Source organism: Parasteatoda tepidariorum, chromosome 12 (assembly GCF_982258835.1).
Source record: "Parasteatoda tepidariorum strain Cologne lab strain chromosome 12, Ptep-v5.0, whole genome shotgun sequence".
Classification (NCBI taxonomy): Eukaryota; Metazoa; Arthropoda; class Arachnida; order Araneae; family Theridiidae; genus Parasteatoda; species Parasteatoda tepidariorum.
The window spans coordinates 10,899,576-10,922,112 of NC_141766.1; the positions used below are offsets into that span (position 1 = coordinate 10,899,576).

Here is a 22,537-nt window from a genome sequence, read left to right on the forward strand (position 1 = left end):
ATTCAAAAGACAACAAATCGTCAGGACAAATTTAAACCGGTTCGGTTAAATTTACTTTTCATATTTGTATTTTTTACTAAATGTGTGGTAATAAGAACTATAATTTTGAAAACTATAATTTCCGGTAAGCCATTACCATATGAATGCAAAAATTAGAAAATGAATAGTTTAAATACCTATATTTTGGTCTTATTAACCAGAATTATGGATTTTTTTACCAGAAATGTCAATATCATACATTACGGTAATTTTACCAGATTTTTTTTATCTTTGATGACATAAAATATTCTGAAAAACTATGAGGAATTTACGAAACTCTATTTGGTATCATTAAAAAAATTTTTTTAAAAACACTTGATATTTTTGGTATGGATGCCAAAAATTTCGATAGCTGGTAGACGAAGAATTTAAAACCAATTAAAGGTAAATGACCCTAAAGCATATGGACACAGTTTTAAGCATAGCTATATTTTAATTTTTTTATTACAGCTTATTCATTCTGCTCTAACATTCATTTTATTGTCTTGCTTAACATACTATTTACATTAATTGTTGTTTACAGAAATAAATATGCCAGAATAACATGGAATTCACTAAAAAAAATATTTACTTTATCTGAAACATGCTGGAGTAAATTGTTTAAACGCATTCCACGAAAAGTTTTTGTAGGAACTATAATTATTACATCATTAAATCTTCTTGTCCCTTTACACACTTAAACAAATAATTTTAACTCAGGTGCACTAAAGTATTAAAAAAGCTTTATTTTAGTTTGTTTTAGAAAACTTGTCAAAGTAGTAGCGGCTTAACAACAGTTAAAATGAAATAACTAAAGAAGTATGCAGTTTAGCTACTCTCTTTAAAAAGAATGTATAATGAAAAATAGACCCCTAGTTATATTTATATTTATTTTCTTAAACTAAAAGTGATAAATGGATGCAAAAATATTGTTTATCTTGAGATGGAAAGAGCAATAATTAAGCAACATACGTCATCAAATAACAATAAAAAAGGTTGTTGATGACTTTCTTTTAATTTTGCTTTACTTTTTACTCTTTTGCATTACTAGAATAATTTTTTTCTTTTTAATTAAGAGCATATCAAAAGCTTGCTTAAAACAACTCATAAATATTCCTAAATGTCTCTGTTATGGCATAATTCATTAGACTCTTAGCTACTTCACATAATTTTTATGTATTTTTAATTTATATTTTGCAATTTTAAAGTTTATTTTTTAATAATAATCAATATCTGATTTTTATTTTTCCCCCATTTTAAAACACTTTAAAAAAAATTACTGAAATACTGCTCAATTTCTCTGGCTGTCAAGTGACCATTAAAATTCTGCATGCATCAAAAAAATAAATAAATAAATTTAAAAAAAACAGGAAAAAACATGCTGATAGAAATTTTTTGCAACGAAACCGATCTTAAAATCTTTGCATAGAACAGACTTTCCTTCAGTAGGGTGGAATATGGTAAAGCGGTAGAATATAAGATAGTACATGCCCAGAATATAGTGTATACCGTATCAAAATGAACCGTGGATCAAGTAGATGTAGTTTATTGCTGCCATCTGTTGAGGAGTGAGTGATTTACGTATTCCCAGTATGTGGTCATCAATGTGGTGGGAAATGCAAAATATTTTTTTTTTGCCGTGGGTGGGAATGGAACCAAAGACCTTTAGGTCCCCAGATGGATGATCTAACCACCATTTAGAAGAGCGTAACCCAATAATTCAATTTACCATTACTATTATATTTATCAATATCAATTAATTCATTCACATTACATTATTAATTCATTACTTCATAATATTATTATATCATATATAATTCAGAATTGCCGATTAGTCAAACACTTTAAGATCAATCTTTATTCAAAAGTTTGCATTTGAATGATAATTAATTATCATATGAATTGTTTTACGAAATTATATATAGTCATTACAAAAAATTTGATTATAATTACCGTCAACATTTAAGGTTCAAAATTATTACACTAGTTTTAAAAATTTATGTATAAAAAAACGCATTTGACTGTAAAAGCTACAACTTCAACAAAAAAAAGCACAGATAAGACAGCAAATATTGTTCGAATAAAATAAATGAATAATATTAATTCAAAAGGACAGCAATTAAGAACGACAGTAAATTTAACATCTTTTATTTCTAGAATTGCATCTGCTGTGATTTCACTGTGTTGTAAAGGATTTATTTTGATTTGGCGATAAAATTTACCTCTGCTGGAGCATAAATAATTCACGAAGATTCCATACAATGCACTAGATTCTTTATTCTACATTATTTGTTATTCCGAACGCAGAACTGCATTTACAATTTCAAGGCTTTCGCGATGATTGTTTTTTGAACGATTTAAAGTAGATTTTTGATTTGCTTATAGCATCCCTCTGCATTGCAATTTGTCATCACTCTGTTTCACTGCACATCTATTATTACTGATCCTGTAATATTCAAATGTATTCAAAACATGGTAAAAATGGTAATTTTATTAGAACGTCGCAAAGAAATACCATTGCGCATTTATTCCTTTATATAATTTATAAAATGTTTGGTTTATTTTTAGGTCTACGAAAATGTTTGTAAGCTTTTCTAATCGCCTAAATATATTAGGATAAAATTACGTAATGATATATACTGTTACAGTTTTCATTCTAAAACTACTGTAAAATAACCGACATCAGTCTGTCTTTCCAATTAACCATGCAGTTTAAGGTAAAGAACATTTTTTACCTTTACAGTTTTAAAACTGTCTGCAACCAGTATGGTTAAAAAATCATGAATACAAATTTATATGGTTTTTTATCCATTTACAACTAGCATGGTGTCAAAACTGTAAAAACAGACATTAAAATGATTTCATTTTCGCTAATCTTGACAGTAATTGAAACAGTATTAAATTGACGAAAGAACCAGAAAACCGATAAGGTAAAGAAAATTATAGATTTCACGATTTCTTTAAACGAAAACCCCTCGTACTTGAATAGTTGAAAGTAATTCCAAAATTTTAAGCGACTGTTTAACAAGCAAAGGGAGATTTCTGAATTTCTAAATCACTTGATTTAGTGTATTTTGAATTTCAAATAAATCAAAAGAAAAATAAAAGCAATAAAACTACTCTAAAACGAATTATCTGTGAATGATAAGTTCATAAAAATTCTTATTGGGAAATGCTTACTTACATACTATCCATAAACTAAAAAAGTTATTAAAAATAAAGTTTTTAAAAAAACTCTTCCCACTGCAGTTGAAATATTGGAGCAAATTTTTATTTTCACTAATTTTGAAACACACGACAAGAATTAAAACAGTGTTAACTTGACGAAAGAATGATAAACCGATAGGATAACATAAAGATAAATATGGATTTTACGATTCCTTTTGAAGCAATCTCCTCGTACTTGAATAGTTGAACGCAATTCCAAAACGCTAAACGACTATTACTAACAAAGAGAAACTTCTAGATTTGCAAATCACTTAATTTAGTGTATTTTAAATGTCCAATAAATCAAGAGAAATTAAAAGTAATAAAACTTATCTAAACGAATTATCTATAAATGACAAATTCATAAAAAATTCTTAATGGTTGTTGCTTCTATATAATCTACCAATAAACTAAAAACTTATTAAAAAAAAGTTTTTATAATAACTCTTCCCACTGCAATTGAAATATAGGAGCAAATCTTCATTTTCACTAATTTTGAAACACACGGCAAGAATTAAAATAGTGTTAAATTGACGAAAGAATGATAAACCGATAGGATAACATAAAGATAAATATGGATTTTACGATTCCTTTTGAAGCAATCTCCTCGTACTTGAATAGTTGAACGCAATTCCAAAACGCTAAACGACTATTACTAACAAAGAGAAACTTCTAGATTTGCAAATCACTTAATTTAGTGTATTTTAAATGTCCAATAAATCAAGAGAAATTAAAAGTAATAAAACTTATCTAAACGAATTATCTATAAATGACAAATTCATAAAAAATTCTTAATGGTTGTTGCTTCTATATAATCTACCAATAAACTAAAAACTTATTAAAAAAAAGTTTTTATAATAACTCTTCCCACTGCAATTGAAATATAGGAGCAAATCTTCATTTTCACTAATTTTGAAACACACGGCAAGAATTAAAATAGTGTTAACTTGACGAAAGAATGATAAACCGATAGGATAACATAAAGATAAATATGGATTTTACGATTCCTTTTGAAGCAATCTCCTCGTACTTGAATAGTTGAACGCAATTCCAAAACGCTAAACGACTATTACTAACAAAGAGAAACTTCTAGATTTGCAAATCACTTAATTTAGTGTATTTTAAATGTCCAATAAATCAAGAGAAATTAAAAGTAATAAAACTTATCTAAACGAATTATCTATAAATGACAAATTCATAAAAAATTCTTAATGGTTGTTGCTTCTATATAATCTACCAATAAACTAAAAACTTATTAAAAAAAAGTTTTTATAATAACTCTTCCCACTGCAATTGAAATATAGGAGCAAATCTTCATTTTCACTAATTTTGAAACACACGGCAAGAATTAAAATAGTGTTAAATTGACGAAAGAATGATAAACCGATAGGATAACATAAAGATAAATATGGATTTTACGATTCCTTTTGAAGCAATCTCCTCGTACTTGAATAGTTGAACGCAATTCCAAAACGCTAAACGACTATTACTAACAAAGAGAAACTTCTAGATTTGCAAATCACTTAATTTAGTGTATTTTAAATGTCCAATAAATCAAGAGAAATTAAAAGTAATAAAACTTATCTAAACGAATTATCTATAAATGACAAATTCATAAAAAATTCTTAATGGTTGTTGCTTCTATATAATCTACCAATAAACTAAAAACTTATTAAAAAAAAGTTTTTATAATAACTCTTCCCACTGCAATTGAAATATAGGAGCAAATCTTCATTTTCACTAATTTTGAAACACACGGCAAGAATTAAAATAGTGTTAAATTGACGAAAGAATGATAAACCGATAGGATAACATAAAGATAAATATGGATTTTACGATTCCTTTTGAAGCAATCTCCTCGTACTTGAATAGTTGAACGCAATTCCAAAACGCTAAACGACTATTACTAACAAAGAGAAACTTCTAGATTTGCAAATCACTTAATTTAGTGTATTTTAAATGTCCAATAAATCAAGAGAAATTAAAAGTAATAAAACTTATCTAAACGAATTATCTATAAATGACAAATTCATAAAAAATTCTTAATGGTTGTTGCTTCTATATAATCTACCAATAAACTAAAAACTTATTAAAAAAAAGTTTTTATAATAACTCTTCCCACTGCAATTGAAATATAGGAGCAAATCTTCATTTTCACTAATTTTGAAACACACGGCAAGAATTAAAATAGTGTTAAATTGACGAAAGAATGATAAACCGATAGGATAACATAAAGATAAATATGGATTTTACGATTCCTTTTGAAGCAATCTCCTCGTACTTGAATAGTTGAACGCAATTCCAAAACGCTAAACGACTATTACTAACAAAGAGAAACTTCTAGATTTGCAAATCACTTAATTTAGTGTATTTTAAATGTCCAATAAATCAAGAGAAATTAAAAGTAATAAAACTTATCTAAACGAATTATCTATAAATGACAAATTCATAAAAAATTCTTAATGGTTGTTGCTTCTATATAATCTACCAATAAACTAAAAACTTATTAAAAAAAAGTTTTTATAATAACTCTTCCCACTGCAATTGAAATATAGGAGCAAATCTTCATTTTCACTAATTTTGAAACACACGGCAAGAATTAAAATAGTGTTAAATTGACGAAAGAATGATAAACCGATAGGATAACATAAAGATAAATATGGATTTTACGATTCCTTTTGAAGCAATCTCCTCGTACTTGAATAGTTGAACGCAATTCCAAAACGCTAAACGACTATTACTAACAAAGAGAAACTTCTAGATTTGCAAATCACTTAATTTAGTGTATTTTAAATGTCCAATAAATCAAGAGAAATTAAAAGTAATAAAACTTATCTAAACGAATTATCTATAAATGACAAATTCATAAAAAATTCTTAATGGTTGTTGCTTCTATATAATCTACCAATAAACTAAAAACTTATTAAAAAAAAGTTTTTATAATAACTCTTCCCACTGCAATTGAAATATAGGAGCAAATCTTCATTTTCACTAATTTTGAAACACACGGCAAGAATTAAAATAGTGTTAAATTGACGAAAGAATGATAAACCGATAGGATAACATAAAGATAAATATGGATTTTACGATTCCTTTTGAAGCAATCTCCTCGTACTTGAATAGTTGAACGCAATTCCAAAACGCTAAACGACTATTACTAACAAAGAGAAACTTCTAGATTTGCAAATCACTTAATTTAGTGTATTTTAAATGTCCAATAAATCAAGAGAAATTAAAAGTAATAAAACTTCTCTAAACGAATTATCTATAAATGACAAATTCATAAAAATTCTTAATGGTTGTCGCTTCTATACAATCCACCAATAAACTAAAAACTTATTAAAAATAAAACTTTTACGATAACTCATCCAAAGATGAGGCAAACTTTCATTTTCACTAACCTTGAAACACACGGCGAGAATTAAAACATTTTTAAATTGACAAAAGAATCATAAACCGATAGGATAAAAAATAATAAAACTACTCTAAGCAAACTATCCATAAATGACAAATTCATAAAAACTCGTAATGGTTGTCGCTTTCATACAATCTACCAATAAACTAAAAACTTATTAAAAATACAATTTTTACAATAAATCATCTAAAAGAGAGGCAAAATTTCATTTTCACTAATCTTGAAACACACGGCAAGAATTAAAACAGTGTTAAATTGACGAAAGAATGATAAACCGATAGGATAAAATAAAGAAAAATATAGATTTCACGATTCCTTTTGAAGCAATCTCCTCGTACTTGAATAGTTGAACGCAATTCCAAAACGTTAAACGATTTTTACAAACGAAAGTGAGATTTCAGAATTCGTAAATCACACACACAGCATTCCTCCTAGAAGATTTCCTCCGTCGTAAATCATAAAGAATTTTACGACTAGATGGTAAGCACGAAAATACCATATCCTGAATCTTCGGCTTACGATTACTAAAGCAACGACTTAAAGTCATTTTCTTTTATACCATCTCTAGCGTCTTCTAAGTATTTTTCATCTTAGAAGTAAGCGGTTAAAAATACTAAAACAACGTGTGAAGAATTCAATTTATAGATTTACTCCAAACTGAAATATTATGTGGAAATAATCTATAATTTTAAATGTGAACGGTTTTAAGATAATGAAATTAGATTTTGCTTAATAAATTTTTTGCTAGTGAATAAAAGTCTTTATGTTAATTCTTACATAGGCATAGTGCAAACTTAATTAACTGAAAAATTAATTGAAAATGGGAGAAGTTATAACTATAAATTTAATCAAGAATTAAGTTCTGAGTTTTATCACTAAGAGAGTGAGTAAATTTTATTAACTACTTTATGATAATGAAATGTCCTTAATATATAACTTTTATCTGAAATATTAGTTTTCTTTTTGTTGACTCTTTATAAACTTTTAAATTACATTGATTATTTTAATTTAATCACTGTTAACAATAATAGCGTAATTAATGTTAACTAGCAATAAATGTAACAATTGCTGGTAATTTAAGCTATTTAAATTTTTTTACAAAAATATCCGTTTCCTTTTCAATTTATATTTCTGTAAATTTATTTAAAATTAATAAAAAACAAATTTTTTTAATTATTTTAGCACTCATATAAGAAGTTTAAAATTTAAAAGGAAAAACAGTTTACGAACGAATTTGCATTAAAATGTGCTTAAAACAAAGGAGTCAAAAATTAAGAGAATTTTAAAATTCAGTTGGTTACCTCCGAAACAACAGGGCCAATTATAATAAAACTTGGCTGCAGTGTATTTGAAGAGGAAGAAGTAAACAATTTGTTTAATTATTTATTTTGTATGATTTACGTTATTAACTTGAATTTTTCAGCATGAAAAATAGAAATTATATAGATCTGTGCTTAATACATGATTTTTTTTTTACAAATATAAGTTTTTTTCCTTAATAAATTAGAAAATTTATCTAAAAATAAAATTAAGCGTTTATTCAGCAATTAAGTTAAACCCAATTCAGTATAAAATAAATTTGCAGCTAAAAAACGATCGATAAGTTTTCAATTAATCTTCTTGAAATTTTAAATAGAAAGAATAATCAGTAAAGTAGCAAAATAGAAATTATATTTATCTGTGCTTAATACAAGAATTCTTTTTTTTTACACATATAAGCTTTTTTCCTTAATAAATTAAAAAATTTATCTAAAAATAAAATTAAACGTTTATTTAGCAATTACGTTAAAGCCAATTCAGTATAAAAGAAATTTCCAGCTAAAAAAAACGATAGATAAGTTTTCAATTAATCTTTTTGAAATTTTAAATAGAAAGAATAATCAGTAAAATAGCAGTTATTATTTTTTTTTAAATTGTTCAATATATGTATTTATAACGTATTTCCTCCTTTGTGTACGTATTCATAAAAAATAGTAGTCTAAAAATTAAATTAAATACATGGGAAGGTATTTCTATTCTGAATACAAAGGATTTAGAAAGTAAGCATCGAATCGGAAGTAAGCATCGATTCGATTACTGTTTAGTTACCCTGGCAGTTTTGCATTTCAGAATGTACTTCTCTTTTTTACATTATAAATACAATCGCTAAATATTGTTATTAATATAAAAAAGAAATTGAAATGGACGTTATTAAATAGTTTCTGCTCTATAGGAAGTTGAATATCCTCCTAAACATCATTTGAAATACAAAAGTAATTATACACCCCTTTATGTTAATCATTTTTTGAATCCAAGATTAAATGTATACTGTAGCGTATCTACCACTACAAATATACAAATCCAATTCACTAGTATATAAGACATGTTAACTCGATTCTATGGTGGGGTAACTTTTCATAGATGAAAGTTGACATGGTCGATAACTACTATCCCCACATTGGTGACCCGGACGTGATGTGAACACACCTACCTGGGCAGTAACTCCCACTTCGATATGAACACGCCTATCTTGACAATAACGCCCACTTCAATCTGAATATGCCTATTTCGTAGGATGGTCCACATTGAACAGTTGACTCGCTACTTGTGACTGCAACATCATCCACCTTCTAGCGCTGTTGCTGTTCAGTTTCAATCACACACAACGTATGCACTCGACTGCTAAAGGCAACACAGGAGCAACCACGACCGTGAACTTAATGCAGCTCTCACGATCAGCAAAAAGTACGGTGATTTTAATACAGCTCTCCCTGCTACTCACAAAAAACAGCAATGAATCTACTAGTGGTATCCATTCATCGAATTCTATCACTGCTATAATTCTGGTGGGGGAGTACTGTAGCATATCTACCACTACAAATATACAAATCCAATTCACTGGTATATAAGACATGTTAATTTGATTCTATGGTAGGGTACGTTTTCATAGATGAAAGTTGACATGGTCGATAAATACTATCCCCACGAAACAAAACTTCCTAATATTACCCTTAAAAAATTTCATAATATTACTTTCTTATGCTTTTGCTCTTTGAGTTTCAGATTTAATATAAATATTAAGTTTTTCAAATGTATAAAAGTAATTATAAAAGAAATAAAGTATGTATAGGAAAAATAAATTATGTGACTTCAAATTGATATGAGCTCAAAAAAACAATCTCATTCAAGCAACATGATTTATTTATCGTAAATTACTTGTGACAAAAATACGCTCTTTTTTATATGATGACCCATATATATTTACTTATTGATGAGTTAGAACGATGGAGCAATTGAGCAGTAGATAAAGAGTGATCTTTGGTCTAAACCAATTAAGAAATAATTATTACGTCATTAATTCTTTTTATTTATCATCTTATTAAGAAGATGACAGCACTTATCAGATATTAATTTTATTACCAGTTAAAGCAAATTAATGGCTTATTATTGATACATTTCAAGATATTTTCTAAGCTTTCTTTTCATAGGATTTCCCGTAAATATTAAAAGATCATTTATCTTTCTAAAATATAACAACTTGTCAAGACAAAAAATAATCTTTGAATGATAAGAGATTACTGTTAAAAGATAAAACAACTATGAACTTTGTTCTATCTGTCATATTGTATATATCTCTTAATGTCTACGCAATGCTTGTCTTGTCTCGGAAATATACAATCTCTTATCTCATAAGCTTATGCGAGTATTTTTCTAAAATGTATGCGTATATACGTTTTTATTCAATTCCTCACCCAAAAAGCGATATTAGTTTTATCTACCATCAAACGCATTTGTTTTTCTTTGGATCCAATCATTATCTTGTATCTTTGGTTCTACGTATTCTCTTCTTTCAAAGAGATCTTTTATATATCCTCTTGTAATGTAGATCTATTATTTTTCATCGAATATCAAAATCTCTCTTTCTTTTATTCTTCAAATAGTCTTAAAAGATCACTGGTTGCACATTTTTCCAGCTGCTTACAAATGGGATATTTAAAATTGTCATGTTTAGAATATTGAAATTAATGTTGTATTACTATTTTTATTTCATAACTGTCGTTGAACAGCTGACCCAAATTTTAGTTTACGACTACTAATCTTCAGCTCCGCCGCCTTGTAATTTTGAACTCAATCTAAAAGACAAGGATTAATGCCCCCAGAAGAATGATTTGTTATAGGAACATGGAGGACATTGTGACCCAACAGATTTAACGTGCATCGTAACCATTTACTACACGGGCAGTCATCGGCAGGCGCGGATCGGACCTATGACCTCTTGGACAGGGCCCCAATGCCCTATCAACCAGACTATACCGGCCTTGTATTACTGTTAGCAAAATTAGTAGTTAATATTATTAGTAGTATTAATAAAATTAGTAGTAGTATTTTATTTTTATTTTATAACCGTCGTTGAACAGCAGACCCAATTTTGGGTTTACGACTACTAATGTTCAACTCCGTAGCTTTGTAATTTTGAACCCAATCCAGTAAACAAAGGAACTCCTGGATCAAGTATTGGGAGAAATTTGCCTTCGTGGAGGACTAACCCGCATTTGCGTTACCCGGAGAGGAAAACCCCCCACTGTTAGCCTGGGTACTCTAACCCATGATCTGTCTACCACTGAGGACATTTTACGTCAGAACTGCGGTCGGTGCAAGCCGGATGCGGAATTCGTATCGACCAGCCATCTCTGGGATTCGAATCCGGCTCACCTCGTTGGAAGGTAAACTCTCATTCTCCTGAGTCATCGCGGCTCTTATTTGTAGTATTAGTAAAAATAAAAGGCAGTATTATTAGTAGTATTAATAAAATCAGTATTTAGTATAATTAGTAGAATTAATAGTTAGCATTATTAGAGTAATATTAGCAAAATTAGTATTTAGCATTATTAGTAGTCATAGTCAAATTAGTAGTTAGCATTATTTGTAGTATTAGTAAAATTAGTAGTTAATATAATTAGATAATTAGTAACATTAGTAAAAATAGTAATTATGATAATTATTATTAGTAAAATTATGTATCTAAAGTATCTATTTTATTTAAATTTGTCTGACAACAAGCACATTCTTTTCCCCTGATCCAACTATTATCATCTATCTCGAGCTATTCATTTCTTCTTGCAAAGGAACTTTCATATGTTTTCTTGAAATGTTGTTCTATTCTTTTTCATCAATTCACAATATTTATCTTTCTTTTATTCCTCAACTAGTTTTAAAAGATAATATTATACAGGTCGACATTTTTCCAATTGCTTACAAGTATTATATTTAAAATTACCATTTTTAGAATACTACAGTTAATGATGTATTAGTATTAGCAAAATTTGCAGTTAATATTATTAGCAATATTAGTAACATTAGTAGTTAATATTATTAATAGTATTAATAAAATAAGTAATTAGTACGATAATTATTATTACTGGTCTTAAATTTTTCAACTGCATACAAATAGGATATTTACAATTATTATCTTTAGAATATTAAAATTAATGTAGTATTGGTTTCAATAAAATTGGTAGTTTGCATTGTTAGTAGTATTCGTAAAATTAGTAGTTAATATTATTAGAAGCTTTAGTAAAATTAGTAGTTAGTATTATTAGTAGCGTTAGTAAAATTAGTAGTTAGCATTAATAGTAGCGTTAGTAAAATTAGTAGTTAGTGTTAATAGTAGCGTTAGTAAAATTATTAGATAGTATTATTAGTGGCGTTAGTAGAATTAGTAGTTAGTATTATTAGTAGCGTTAGTAAAATTAGTAGTTAGCATTAATAGTAGCGCTAGTAAAATTAGTAGTTAGTGTTAATAGTAGCGTTAGTAGAATTATTAGATAGTATTATTAGTGGCGTTAGTAGAATTAGTAGTTAGTATTATTAGTAGCGTTAGTAAAATTAGTAGTTAGCATTAATAGTAGCGTTAGTAAAATTAGTAGTTAGTGTTAATAGTAGCGTTAGTAGAATTATTAGATAGTATTATTAGTGGCGTTAGTAGAATTAGTAGTTAGTATTATTAGTAGCGTTAGTAAAATTAGTAGTTAGCATTAATAGTAGCGTTAGTAAAATTAGTAGTTAGTGTTAATAGTAGCGTTAGTAGAATTATTAGATAGTATTATTAGTGGCGTTAGTAGAATTAGTAGTTAGTATTATTAGTAGTATCAGTAAAATTAGTAATTAGTACGAGAATTGTTATTAGTAAAATCGATATTATTATAAGTAATTAATATTACTACAGGTAATCTAAATGTATCTTGTATCTTGAGCTACGTATTTTCTTTCTACAGCGTATCTTTTATGTATCCTCCTGTAATGTAAATCTATTCTTTTTCATCAGAATCACTCTTTCTTTTATTCTTCGAATAGCCTTAAAAGATTAAATAATACTGGACGTGCATTTTTCCTACTGTTTACAAAAAAGGTGTATGAAATTTTTGGTATTAGAATATTAAAATTTATATTCTTTCTTTGTCGAGAAGTCATTGTACTCCGTAAATCAGTTTTCCTTTTATTTTTCGAATAGAAACTCGAAGGTAAATTAGAGTGTCGTTTTAAGTCGTGTATCTTTACTCGCCACGGAAAAGTCATAACTTATTTTATATCCTCATAAATGATTGAATTGCCCACATCATAATTTACAAGTTTAATCGCGTAGTTACGAAGAAAAAAACAATACTTGTTTTTGAAAAAAATTTCCACAATGAAAATGCTTTGCTCATTTCTAAAAGAGTCATCTTTTATAAATTATTTTCTTAAAACCTTTGTATGTAAATCTTTAGTGTATGTTTGTATTTTAAAATTCATTTTTAAAAAAAAAACATGCGTTTGATTAATCTATGACATATGAGTCAAATACTTCTCAAACGCAATTTGTCGCCCTTATTTGGCATTTTGCCAATTTTTTCATTAAGATTAAATTATAAAATCATTTATAAATTTAAGCTATTTATGTACATAATTGTACATAATGTACATTTATGTACATGTACTGTTGTGTTTATTGATTGTGTACATGTTATGTACAGGTACATAATGTAAATGTACATTTATGTACATAAATAGCTTAAATACTAAATAGCTTCTGTTTACAAAGGGTGTTTTTCGCTCACCGCCCTTGATGTTCATTTTTAGAAACCTACATAACGGAGATTGAAAAAACATTTTAATGTAAAACAATTTCATTAAACAAAGTACCCTTTTGTTCCATCAGACAAGCACTCTTCAGTTCCATCAGACAAACAGTCTAATTTTGATGTTTTCAATCCTACTTTCATTAATCTTGATCTCGATCGTAATTCGTCAGATTTCGGTGTCTTTTAATTAATATTGATTTGTGACATCAAATCTATGGATATTTTTATTTCTTTTTTTGCCAAAATTCATAAAAATACTTATTAAAGTTAGTGCTTACGAAACACCCTGTATAATTGAGAGTTTTCTAGTTTTTTATGCTTAGTTGTAGGTGGTCTACTACAACAGTTATTCTATTGTACTCCAAAATCCAAAAGAGGTAAGACCAAAGGAATTAAACCATGAGCGATACTGAAGGCGATAAGTCCATTTTTAAGTAACGAATAAAAAAATTTAATTATTCTACTGCTAGTTTTATTATCTTGTTCAGAAAAGATAATGTAGTAATAGGACATATGCATTGCATTATCAAGTCTTTGAAAGCGGAAATTAAAAGAAAGAAATTATGGTTACTTACCAATAAAAAGAAAGCAGTTTCATTAAATAATCTACTTCAAAATAATTAAGAATAGAGCAATGGTTGTCATAATTCGGTTTTAAGACTTAACATGCTTTTAAATTGAAAGAAATTTAACTCGTTAATATATGAAAATCTGAATCTATTGATTTTAGATTTAATTCTGCATATAAGTCGCTGTTTTTGATCTGTTTACAAAGAAATTCGAAAACTGTACGTTAAGAAAGGTGTTTTGAAAACACCCTATAAGATTATTAATTTTACTTCATACATTATATATTTTAAGTATACATTTTTTAAGTATATATTTTTTAAGAATTATGCATCAACAATTACATATAATTTTATATTAAATTACTTATAATTTAAGTTTGAAAATAAATTTTCCTCAAACAGTGTCTCAGTTTAAAGTTTTATTCCGAGAACTGCTATATGATTGTTTATATTGTTATTAAGCTATTTTTTAATGTGTTATGCCATAAATCATGATTCTTAATTAAATTGACTTTTTTGCAGTGTGAAAAAAAACAATACCGAGCAAGTTAAAGCAGTAAACTTGTAAGTAAATTATTTGATTATCTGATCCATAAACAATTATGGATCAGGGATCCCGCTTAACAGTTAGAAGCACTAACTAGCTCGATAGCATAGCTTTTACTAGTTTTTATTTGCCTTATAATCATATATGAGCATGCTTTGCTTAGCTTTGCTTATTGTTTGTTACTGTAATATAAAATATGGTAAAAAATTAGTATTCAGAATTTTTTTCGTTTCTTTTTTTTTTAACTTCGTTTTTTTTTAAAAATTCTCTCAGCCTGCACTGAAAAAAAAGAGTATGGTCAAAACTGCCAAAATATGGTAAAATTTTCCATGTTTCTGGTTCTATGGGAACACCAAAAAGCTTGGTTATTTTTTCCGCAGTGCTTTGGAAATGATTTTCATAAAATTAGCAATAAAATACGGTTTCATAATATGTGATAAAATTCGCTTATTGAGGTAAAGTTTGATAATTTTATCATGATCCCTTAAAGCATGGCATAAAAATCCCATATTCGGTTAAGTTTACTTTACATTTTGTCTTTTTTACTAAATGTGTGGCAATAAGATCTATAATTTTTAAAACCAGAATTTCCGGTAAACCGTTACAGTGTAAACAGAAAAATTACCAAATAAATGGTTTAAATATGGTATATTTTGATTTTATTATCACAATTATGTTTCTGTTTTACTAAAAATGTCGTTACCATACGGTAAGGTAATTTTACCAGAATATTTTTCCGGATGATTCCGCTTAGTATTCTTTACTAAATATGTGGTAATAAGAGCTATAATTTTGAAAACCGTAATTTCCGGTAAGCACTACCATATGAGCGGAAAATTACCAAATGAATGGCTTAAATACCATATATTTTGGTTTTATTAACCAGAGTTATATTTTTTCGTTACCCGAAATTTCATTACCATACGGTAAGGTAAATTTACCAGAATATTTTTCCGGATGATTCCGCTTAGTATTCTTTACTAAATATGTGGTAATAAGAGCTATAATTTTGAAAACCGTAATTTCCGGTAAGCACTACCATATGAGCGGAAAATTACCAAATGAATGGCTTAAATACCATATATTTTGGTTTTATTAACCAGAGTTATATTTTTTCGTTACCCGAAATTTCATTACCATACGGTAAGGTAAATTTACCAGAATATTTTTCCGGATGATTCCGCTTAGTATTCTTTACTAAATATGTGGTAATAAGAGCTATAATTTTGAAAACCGTAATTTCCGGTTAGCACTACCATATGAGCGGAAAATTACCAAATGAATGGCTTAAATACCATATATTTTGGTTTTATTAACCAGAGTTATATTTTTTCGTTACCCGAAATTTCATTACCATGCAGCACGATAATTTCACCAGAATTTTTTTCTCCCAATGGATTCCGAAAAATTGAGCCTATTTTCACTTGTATGTAATATGAATTTCTCAAAAGTATATGCTTTTTCAAAAATAGAAACTAGTTAAAAAACCATCATTATACAAAGTCAAAAGTTTAAAATGAAATAAAAACTGTTGAAAGGCACCTTTAGTGCTATAAGAAGACACAGAATGAAGCATGATGACTCACTAATAAAGAAGCAATTTCGAAAAATGTTGGAAAGATCGAGTTTCGTTAAGAAAAATCATACGATTTCGTTAAAATATAATTATCAAGAATAACGAAATACTGCTGCAATATTACTGCAAAGATTGAATCTGAAATAAAATCGGTTATTAGTATTACTAAAAATAAGTTAAACAAATTCTTAAGAGAAAAGGCTTAAGATAAATTAGTTGAAAATTACATACGCTATACATACTTCTATTTCTGGCGTTCGAATCGAAAGATCTTAATAAGTTCTGTAAGGTTAAAAATGGATTATTAAAAGGCTTAGACTCATATAATAATATCCCACATAAATTGTTAACGAAAATGTCCTTAATGAAACAATTTAAAGATTTCGAAGTAGGCAATATGATGTTTTGTGGTATAATGATGCCATAAATATCACCTTCGGAAAAAAAGTAGTTTTATTTCATTTCTCTGCGTCCATCTACTATTGAGCAATTGAAAATTTTTTAAACTAATTTCATATTTGTTGCTAATTAAAACTCGATAAACGTTACTGGAATTTAAATATGTGTTTCTATTGATAGGATTGATAAAATCCTAACAAAAATCTCAAACGATATGAGTTTCATAAAGAAATAATATTTGAGATATTTAATATTCAAAATCTGAAATTTTGCATTAAATTTTTCTGGAAGAAACTTGCTAAAATTCAGATGTGCCATGCTTTTCAATCATTTCAAACAAAAGTTGAGGAACAAATTTGAATTATAGAAATCGAGAGTTTATGACATACTCAGCAATGAAAATCTAAAATAATTTCAAGTTTAGTATTCAATTAATCCTATAGATTTTGCTGAACTTTTGATGTGCAGTATTACTTTTTCTCATTCTGAACAAAAGCATAAATAGTGAGCATGAGTTTTATAAATCAATAGTTTATTTAGATACTAATTATTTAGATACTAATTATTTAGATACTAATAATTAATAGTTTATTTAGATGCATTAAAAAATGACGTTAATCCCTATAGATTATAATAATTTCTATATATTATGTTTTGTTGTTTTTGTATAAAGGCTCTATGGATAATAAGGCTTTATAGGTTAAGGTGTTAAGGAGTATTACTGTTCACCAATGCAAACTCACAAATTTTCTGATTTACGTACTTATTGAGTTTTTTATTAAAAGTACAGAGCGTTTGTATACTTCTCTCTCCCTACGGTATTATAAGAGTCACTTTACAATCAGGCTGACCATGGCAGATTTTGAGATTTTTTTATTTATTCGAAGATATTGTTACTTAAAAAAATCATTTACGAAGGTGCGAATTTTCCAATACTTGAATTAAGAGCTACCCTGTTTTGTGATTGGTTTGGTTATTAACGTCGCATTAAGCTGCACTTATAAGCTATTGGCGACGGTCTAGGAAACGTTCTTAAGGGAGTTCTTAAAAAAAAATTTAAAAAACCACAATTTAAGCGTCTTTCCCTCGAGGCAAGGTTAAAATTTTAACTATTCAAAACATCGTGTCGTAAATCATTATCTGACCTTCAGAATAATCAAATAGTTTAAATATTTTAAAAACTACAAAAGATTTTTTTAAAAATAAGTTGGTGATTTGGCGATATTTTTTTACGTAGAGGAAAATCATACAATCACTGAATATTTTTATGAGCCAAGTTGCGTGGAGTGACTTTTTAAAGATTAAAATTATGGTATTACAAACGTTATTTATTTTCACTAAACTGAGGCTTTTCTTCATGTTGTCATTTTTACCCTATTACCAGAATTAGCATTGAGGGCGCTACTTAAAGATACATAACAATTAACCGAACACACATGAATTACTATTACATAGTGTATTATAAATAGTATTTATAAAAAATTGCTATTATTTATAAAATAGCATATTATTCATAAAAAAAGAATTTTTCATGAGATTGCAGAACCAAAGAAAATAATAGCGCATACGCGAACAACACTACCACAATTTTGGTCAAAGAGCAGATTTTGGTAATGATCCCCTGTCCTCCGCACCATTCTCCCCAACCGTACAACTATGCGCTGACCTTTCAGGCTCTGAAACAAGCGGAGACATTACATTAGAGTTGATCCTTTCCCACTAGGGCGTGATCGGAGTTCAATTAAACACACAGCCTTTAAAACGGTAAATTGAACCCCAACCAAAACCGTGGTAGGCGAGGATTGAAACCACCACACTAAGTGGATGTCCCTCGTTTTTTGAATTAGGTTTAAAATTACCGGATAGCGAAATTGGACATATATTTCCTTACACACCTTAGGTAGATTGGATGTTTGTAGATTATGATAAAATAAAATAAAAATTTAAATAAAAAAACTACATATACCAATATCAAAAACTTTTTTAGAAATTTAATTGCTTTTATATTGTTTAGACATAAATAAGAATAGCAAGAAAAGTATTTTTCGCTTCAATAATAAAACTTTCTAATAATAAACTACTCGTGCATTGAAATATTAATGAGTAAAATTAAATTGTAATTGGTCTGAAACTACTTCAGCATTTTATTGTGCCATAAACTATCGCTTTCATTTTACTCGATTTAGCTCATAAAAGTTTGTATTTATTCATTCTATCCTGAGTTTTGAAAGTGCTATTGTCATTGTAGACGTTTTCTCATCCTTTGAAAATAAAATTTTAAAGAAGGCAGTTAGAAAATAGTTGCTTTAAATTGTTATTTCCTTTAAAAGTTTAAACTTAAAGCTTTCATTCTTCGATAATTTTGGTGAATATTGTTATAAATGCTTTAAGTTTAAACAATAGCTAAACATCTTGTTCAAACACAATAATTCACTTAAAGTTTAACTTTAAAAAGCACTTAGTCTAATTTATATGTACATAAATTTCATAAATTAACTTTAAAAATGAATTCATATAATAACTATATTCATATTAACTATTCAGTTTTCTTTTTTGACTATGAATTCCTGCTTTCAATAAGCCAAGAAAATGTCAAAAATGGTTTAAATGTATATGCATTATTCACAACTTTTGTGCTAATAAAAATTTGCATTTTTAACATATTCTGTATATGTGTGCATTACATCAAGTATGTTGCATGATACCGTCCTCCGGGGTTACTTAGAACACCAGGGTAACTTAGACTTCTTGCAGGATAAATTTCAGACGCTGATTTTAACAACACGATTTTGAGTTTGATAGTTAATTTTCATGCTATAAGTTCCTTGTTACAGTTAAGATATAGATCACATATTTTAGTACATATTACAGATATAGATCACACATTAAAAGCTTTTATGCTAATAACAATTTACATCTTATGCATATTCTGTATATGTGTGCATTACATCAAGTATGTTGCATGATACCGTCGTCCTCTGGGGTTACTTAGAACACCAGGGTAACTTAGACTTCTTGAAGGGTAAATTTCAGACGTTGATTTTAACAACACTATTTTGAGTTTGATAGCTAATTTTAATGCTTTAAGTTCCTTGATACAGTTAAGATATAGATTACTGATTTTAGAGCAGCGTGTGTATTTTAAAGTTAAGTTTTAAAGTGTATTAAACCCTTTCTGGTACTTAAGAGACTTCATGATAAATTTATACGTTTCAAAACTTTAAGCATTAAACTTATGCGTATTAAACAAAATATGCAATATGATACCTAATCTGGGGTTACTTGGTCAACCAGAGAACTTAGACTTCCTGCTTGATAGATTTCAAACACAGGTTTTAACAGTACTGTTTTGAATTTGATTATCAAATTATTTTGAATTTGATTTGATTGATTATTGGATATAGTTATAATATTTCAATATTGTGTGTGTGTTTAAAAATCAGTTTATAAAAATTTCCTCATAAATTTATGGGTTTCAAATATTAAATCACTGAACTCGTGTGTATTATACTAAATATGCAACATGATACCATCATCCGTGGCTATTTAGAACACCAGGGTAACATAGACTTCTTTCAGGGTAGATTTTAAACGCTAATTTTAGCAACACTGTTGATTTGAGTTTAGCAGTCAATTTTGATGCTGTAAGTTCATTGTTATCATGAAGTTATAGATCACATATTTTAATACTGTGTGTGTTTAAAGGTCAGTTTATAAAACTTTACTTGTATTCAAGACTACTTGTATTTTACTTGTATTCATCTCAAATTTCTACATTTACTAGTAATTTTAAACAGTAGACCTTATAAATTCTTTCAAATATAACCTCAAACGGGCTTTTATTGGAAGGCTTACCTCATTGGTTATACTTCAATTTCGTTTTAATTTAATACATTTAAACTCATAGTGGTTTCTTATACGGGGTATGAACAAAACTGGCTTTGTTACCCCCAGTGTCTAAACTATGACTGCGAAGGCACTCAAAAAGTGCTTTTAATAAAAACCAAGGAAAGAATAATTTATTTTCAATTTTCTGAGAAGTGAAAGGAGGATATTACTCACTTTACTATTCTGTAGCTTAATTTACATAATTTGTTAGAAATTTTAAACATTCTCTAATTTGCTATATAAGTATGTTTAATTCATAAACATTTGTTTTTTTTTTAATTGACCTATTATATGTGTTATTCTGAGTAGTGATGGCTCAGTAGTTAAAGCACTGAACCATCCATTTTAAGGGTTTTATATCCTATTGGTGGCTTGAAGTCTGCCTAGCTTCAGATTGGTGGGTACACGCTTTTCTAGAAAGTGAAGGCGAACGGCATTCGGTGCTGACCACATTGCCGCCATCATGCTGTTGATCTATAAATTAAGGAGTCTTTACCTTCATAACCCCTAGCTGACAAATTGGCTTTAGAGTGAAGCTTTACTTTATTGTAAAGTCTATTCCAGATATATATGATTTATTGTAGGATTTAATAATATTCACATTATAGTATGACTTTTGTTATTCCTCAATATTTTTATCTATAAAATACATAACAGAAAACAAGTTTATTCTTTTTTTTAAAAAAAATCATGTTTTATTTTATAACTTTGAGCAGTCGAGATAATGTTGGTCTTCGCTTAAACCATTGTAATTGCACAGATGTGGAAGATAAACATCATGACATGTTTAGCTCTTACTTTTATTTAATATCGAATCTTCCAAAAATAAAAATTAGAAAAAAAACTTTTTTCCTTTTCCTTTTTTTTTTTTTTTTTTTTTTTGCTATTAAATGCTTTGAACAATCTATGCACATTTATTTTAATTGACTGGCAAAGTAGGCAGGTAATGAGTTTAAGTAATCCCGAATGACGTAAAATTTATTCGCTCACCAAGAAAAGATAATTTTAAATTATCGCTGCATTTTAGGTTTAATTAATAATCAACCAGTTGATGATTTCATTCAGTTATCAACCCCAATTATTTAATCGCATACATTTAGTGTTTTTTATTTATGATAAATTTAATTATTTGTTTTCTTTTATGTATGCAGGATGGTCCAAAACTTACGCAAGTATTTTTTGTAAAAAACACAGGTTTTTAATGCAAAGTTGAGAGTTTTTATTTATTCATAAAGAATATACAGTTATATATAGAATAACATGCAGGGCAAATGGCCTTCATAGCTTTGCTGACACATTTGAACTTCTTGGTCGAAATTTCAATGACCATTGTTGACCATTGAATGACGTAGATACAGCGTCCGATTTCCTCCTTCAAGGTGTTAGCTTTCATGGCCTAGTCATCATAAACTTTAGACTCAAAAGGAAAAAAAAAGATCTTACGTCAGTGATCACATGATCTAGAGGCAACCAATTCTGATCACTAAGATGAGAAATTAGGCGAGTGGAACTAGACAATGCTTCAATTCTTGCTCAACGTCAAAAATACGTTTTATTTCGAGTAGTGCTCAATTTTTAGGAACCCTGAACTATCAACTCTCTTTTTATTTTTTTCGTTTCATTGCACATATAAGTTTATATCGCTCATTTGGTGAAGCAATGACGTAACTGATAGCTACTCTAATTATCAGTTACGTCATTGTTGCACCAAATGAGGGATATTAACATACTGCTTAAATTTTGGAACAATCTTTATTTAATATTAAATGCAAAATCTCAGAGCATCTTGCATTAGATCTGCGGTTAATATTTCATACT

General features: G+C 28.0%; 1 protein-coding gene across 2 annotated transcripts in view; it reads left to right on the forward strand.

Moving 5' to 3' along the window:
- The window catches only part of LOC107443799 (uncharacterized), a 425,279-nt gene that overhangs the window by 347,176 nt on the left and 55,566 nt on the right, over positions 1-22,537 (forward strand). Inside the window, exon 3 of one of the 2 annotated variants that reach the window (XM_043040926.3) lies at positions 14,832-14,873. The exons of the other annotated variant lie outside the window; for it this stretch is intronic. Within the exon in view, the coding sequence (XP_042896860.2) occupies positions 14,832-14,873 (42 nt within the window). The remainder of the gene's footprint in view (positions 1-14,831; positions 14,874-22,537) is intronic. 2 annotated transcript variants of the gene reach the window in all.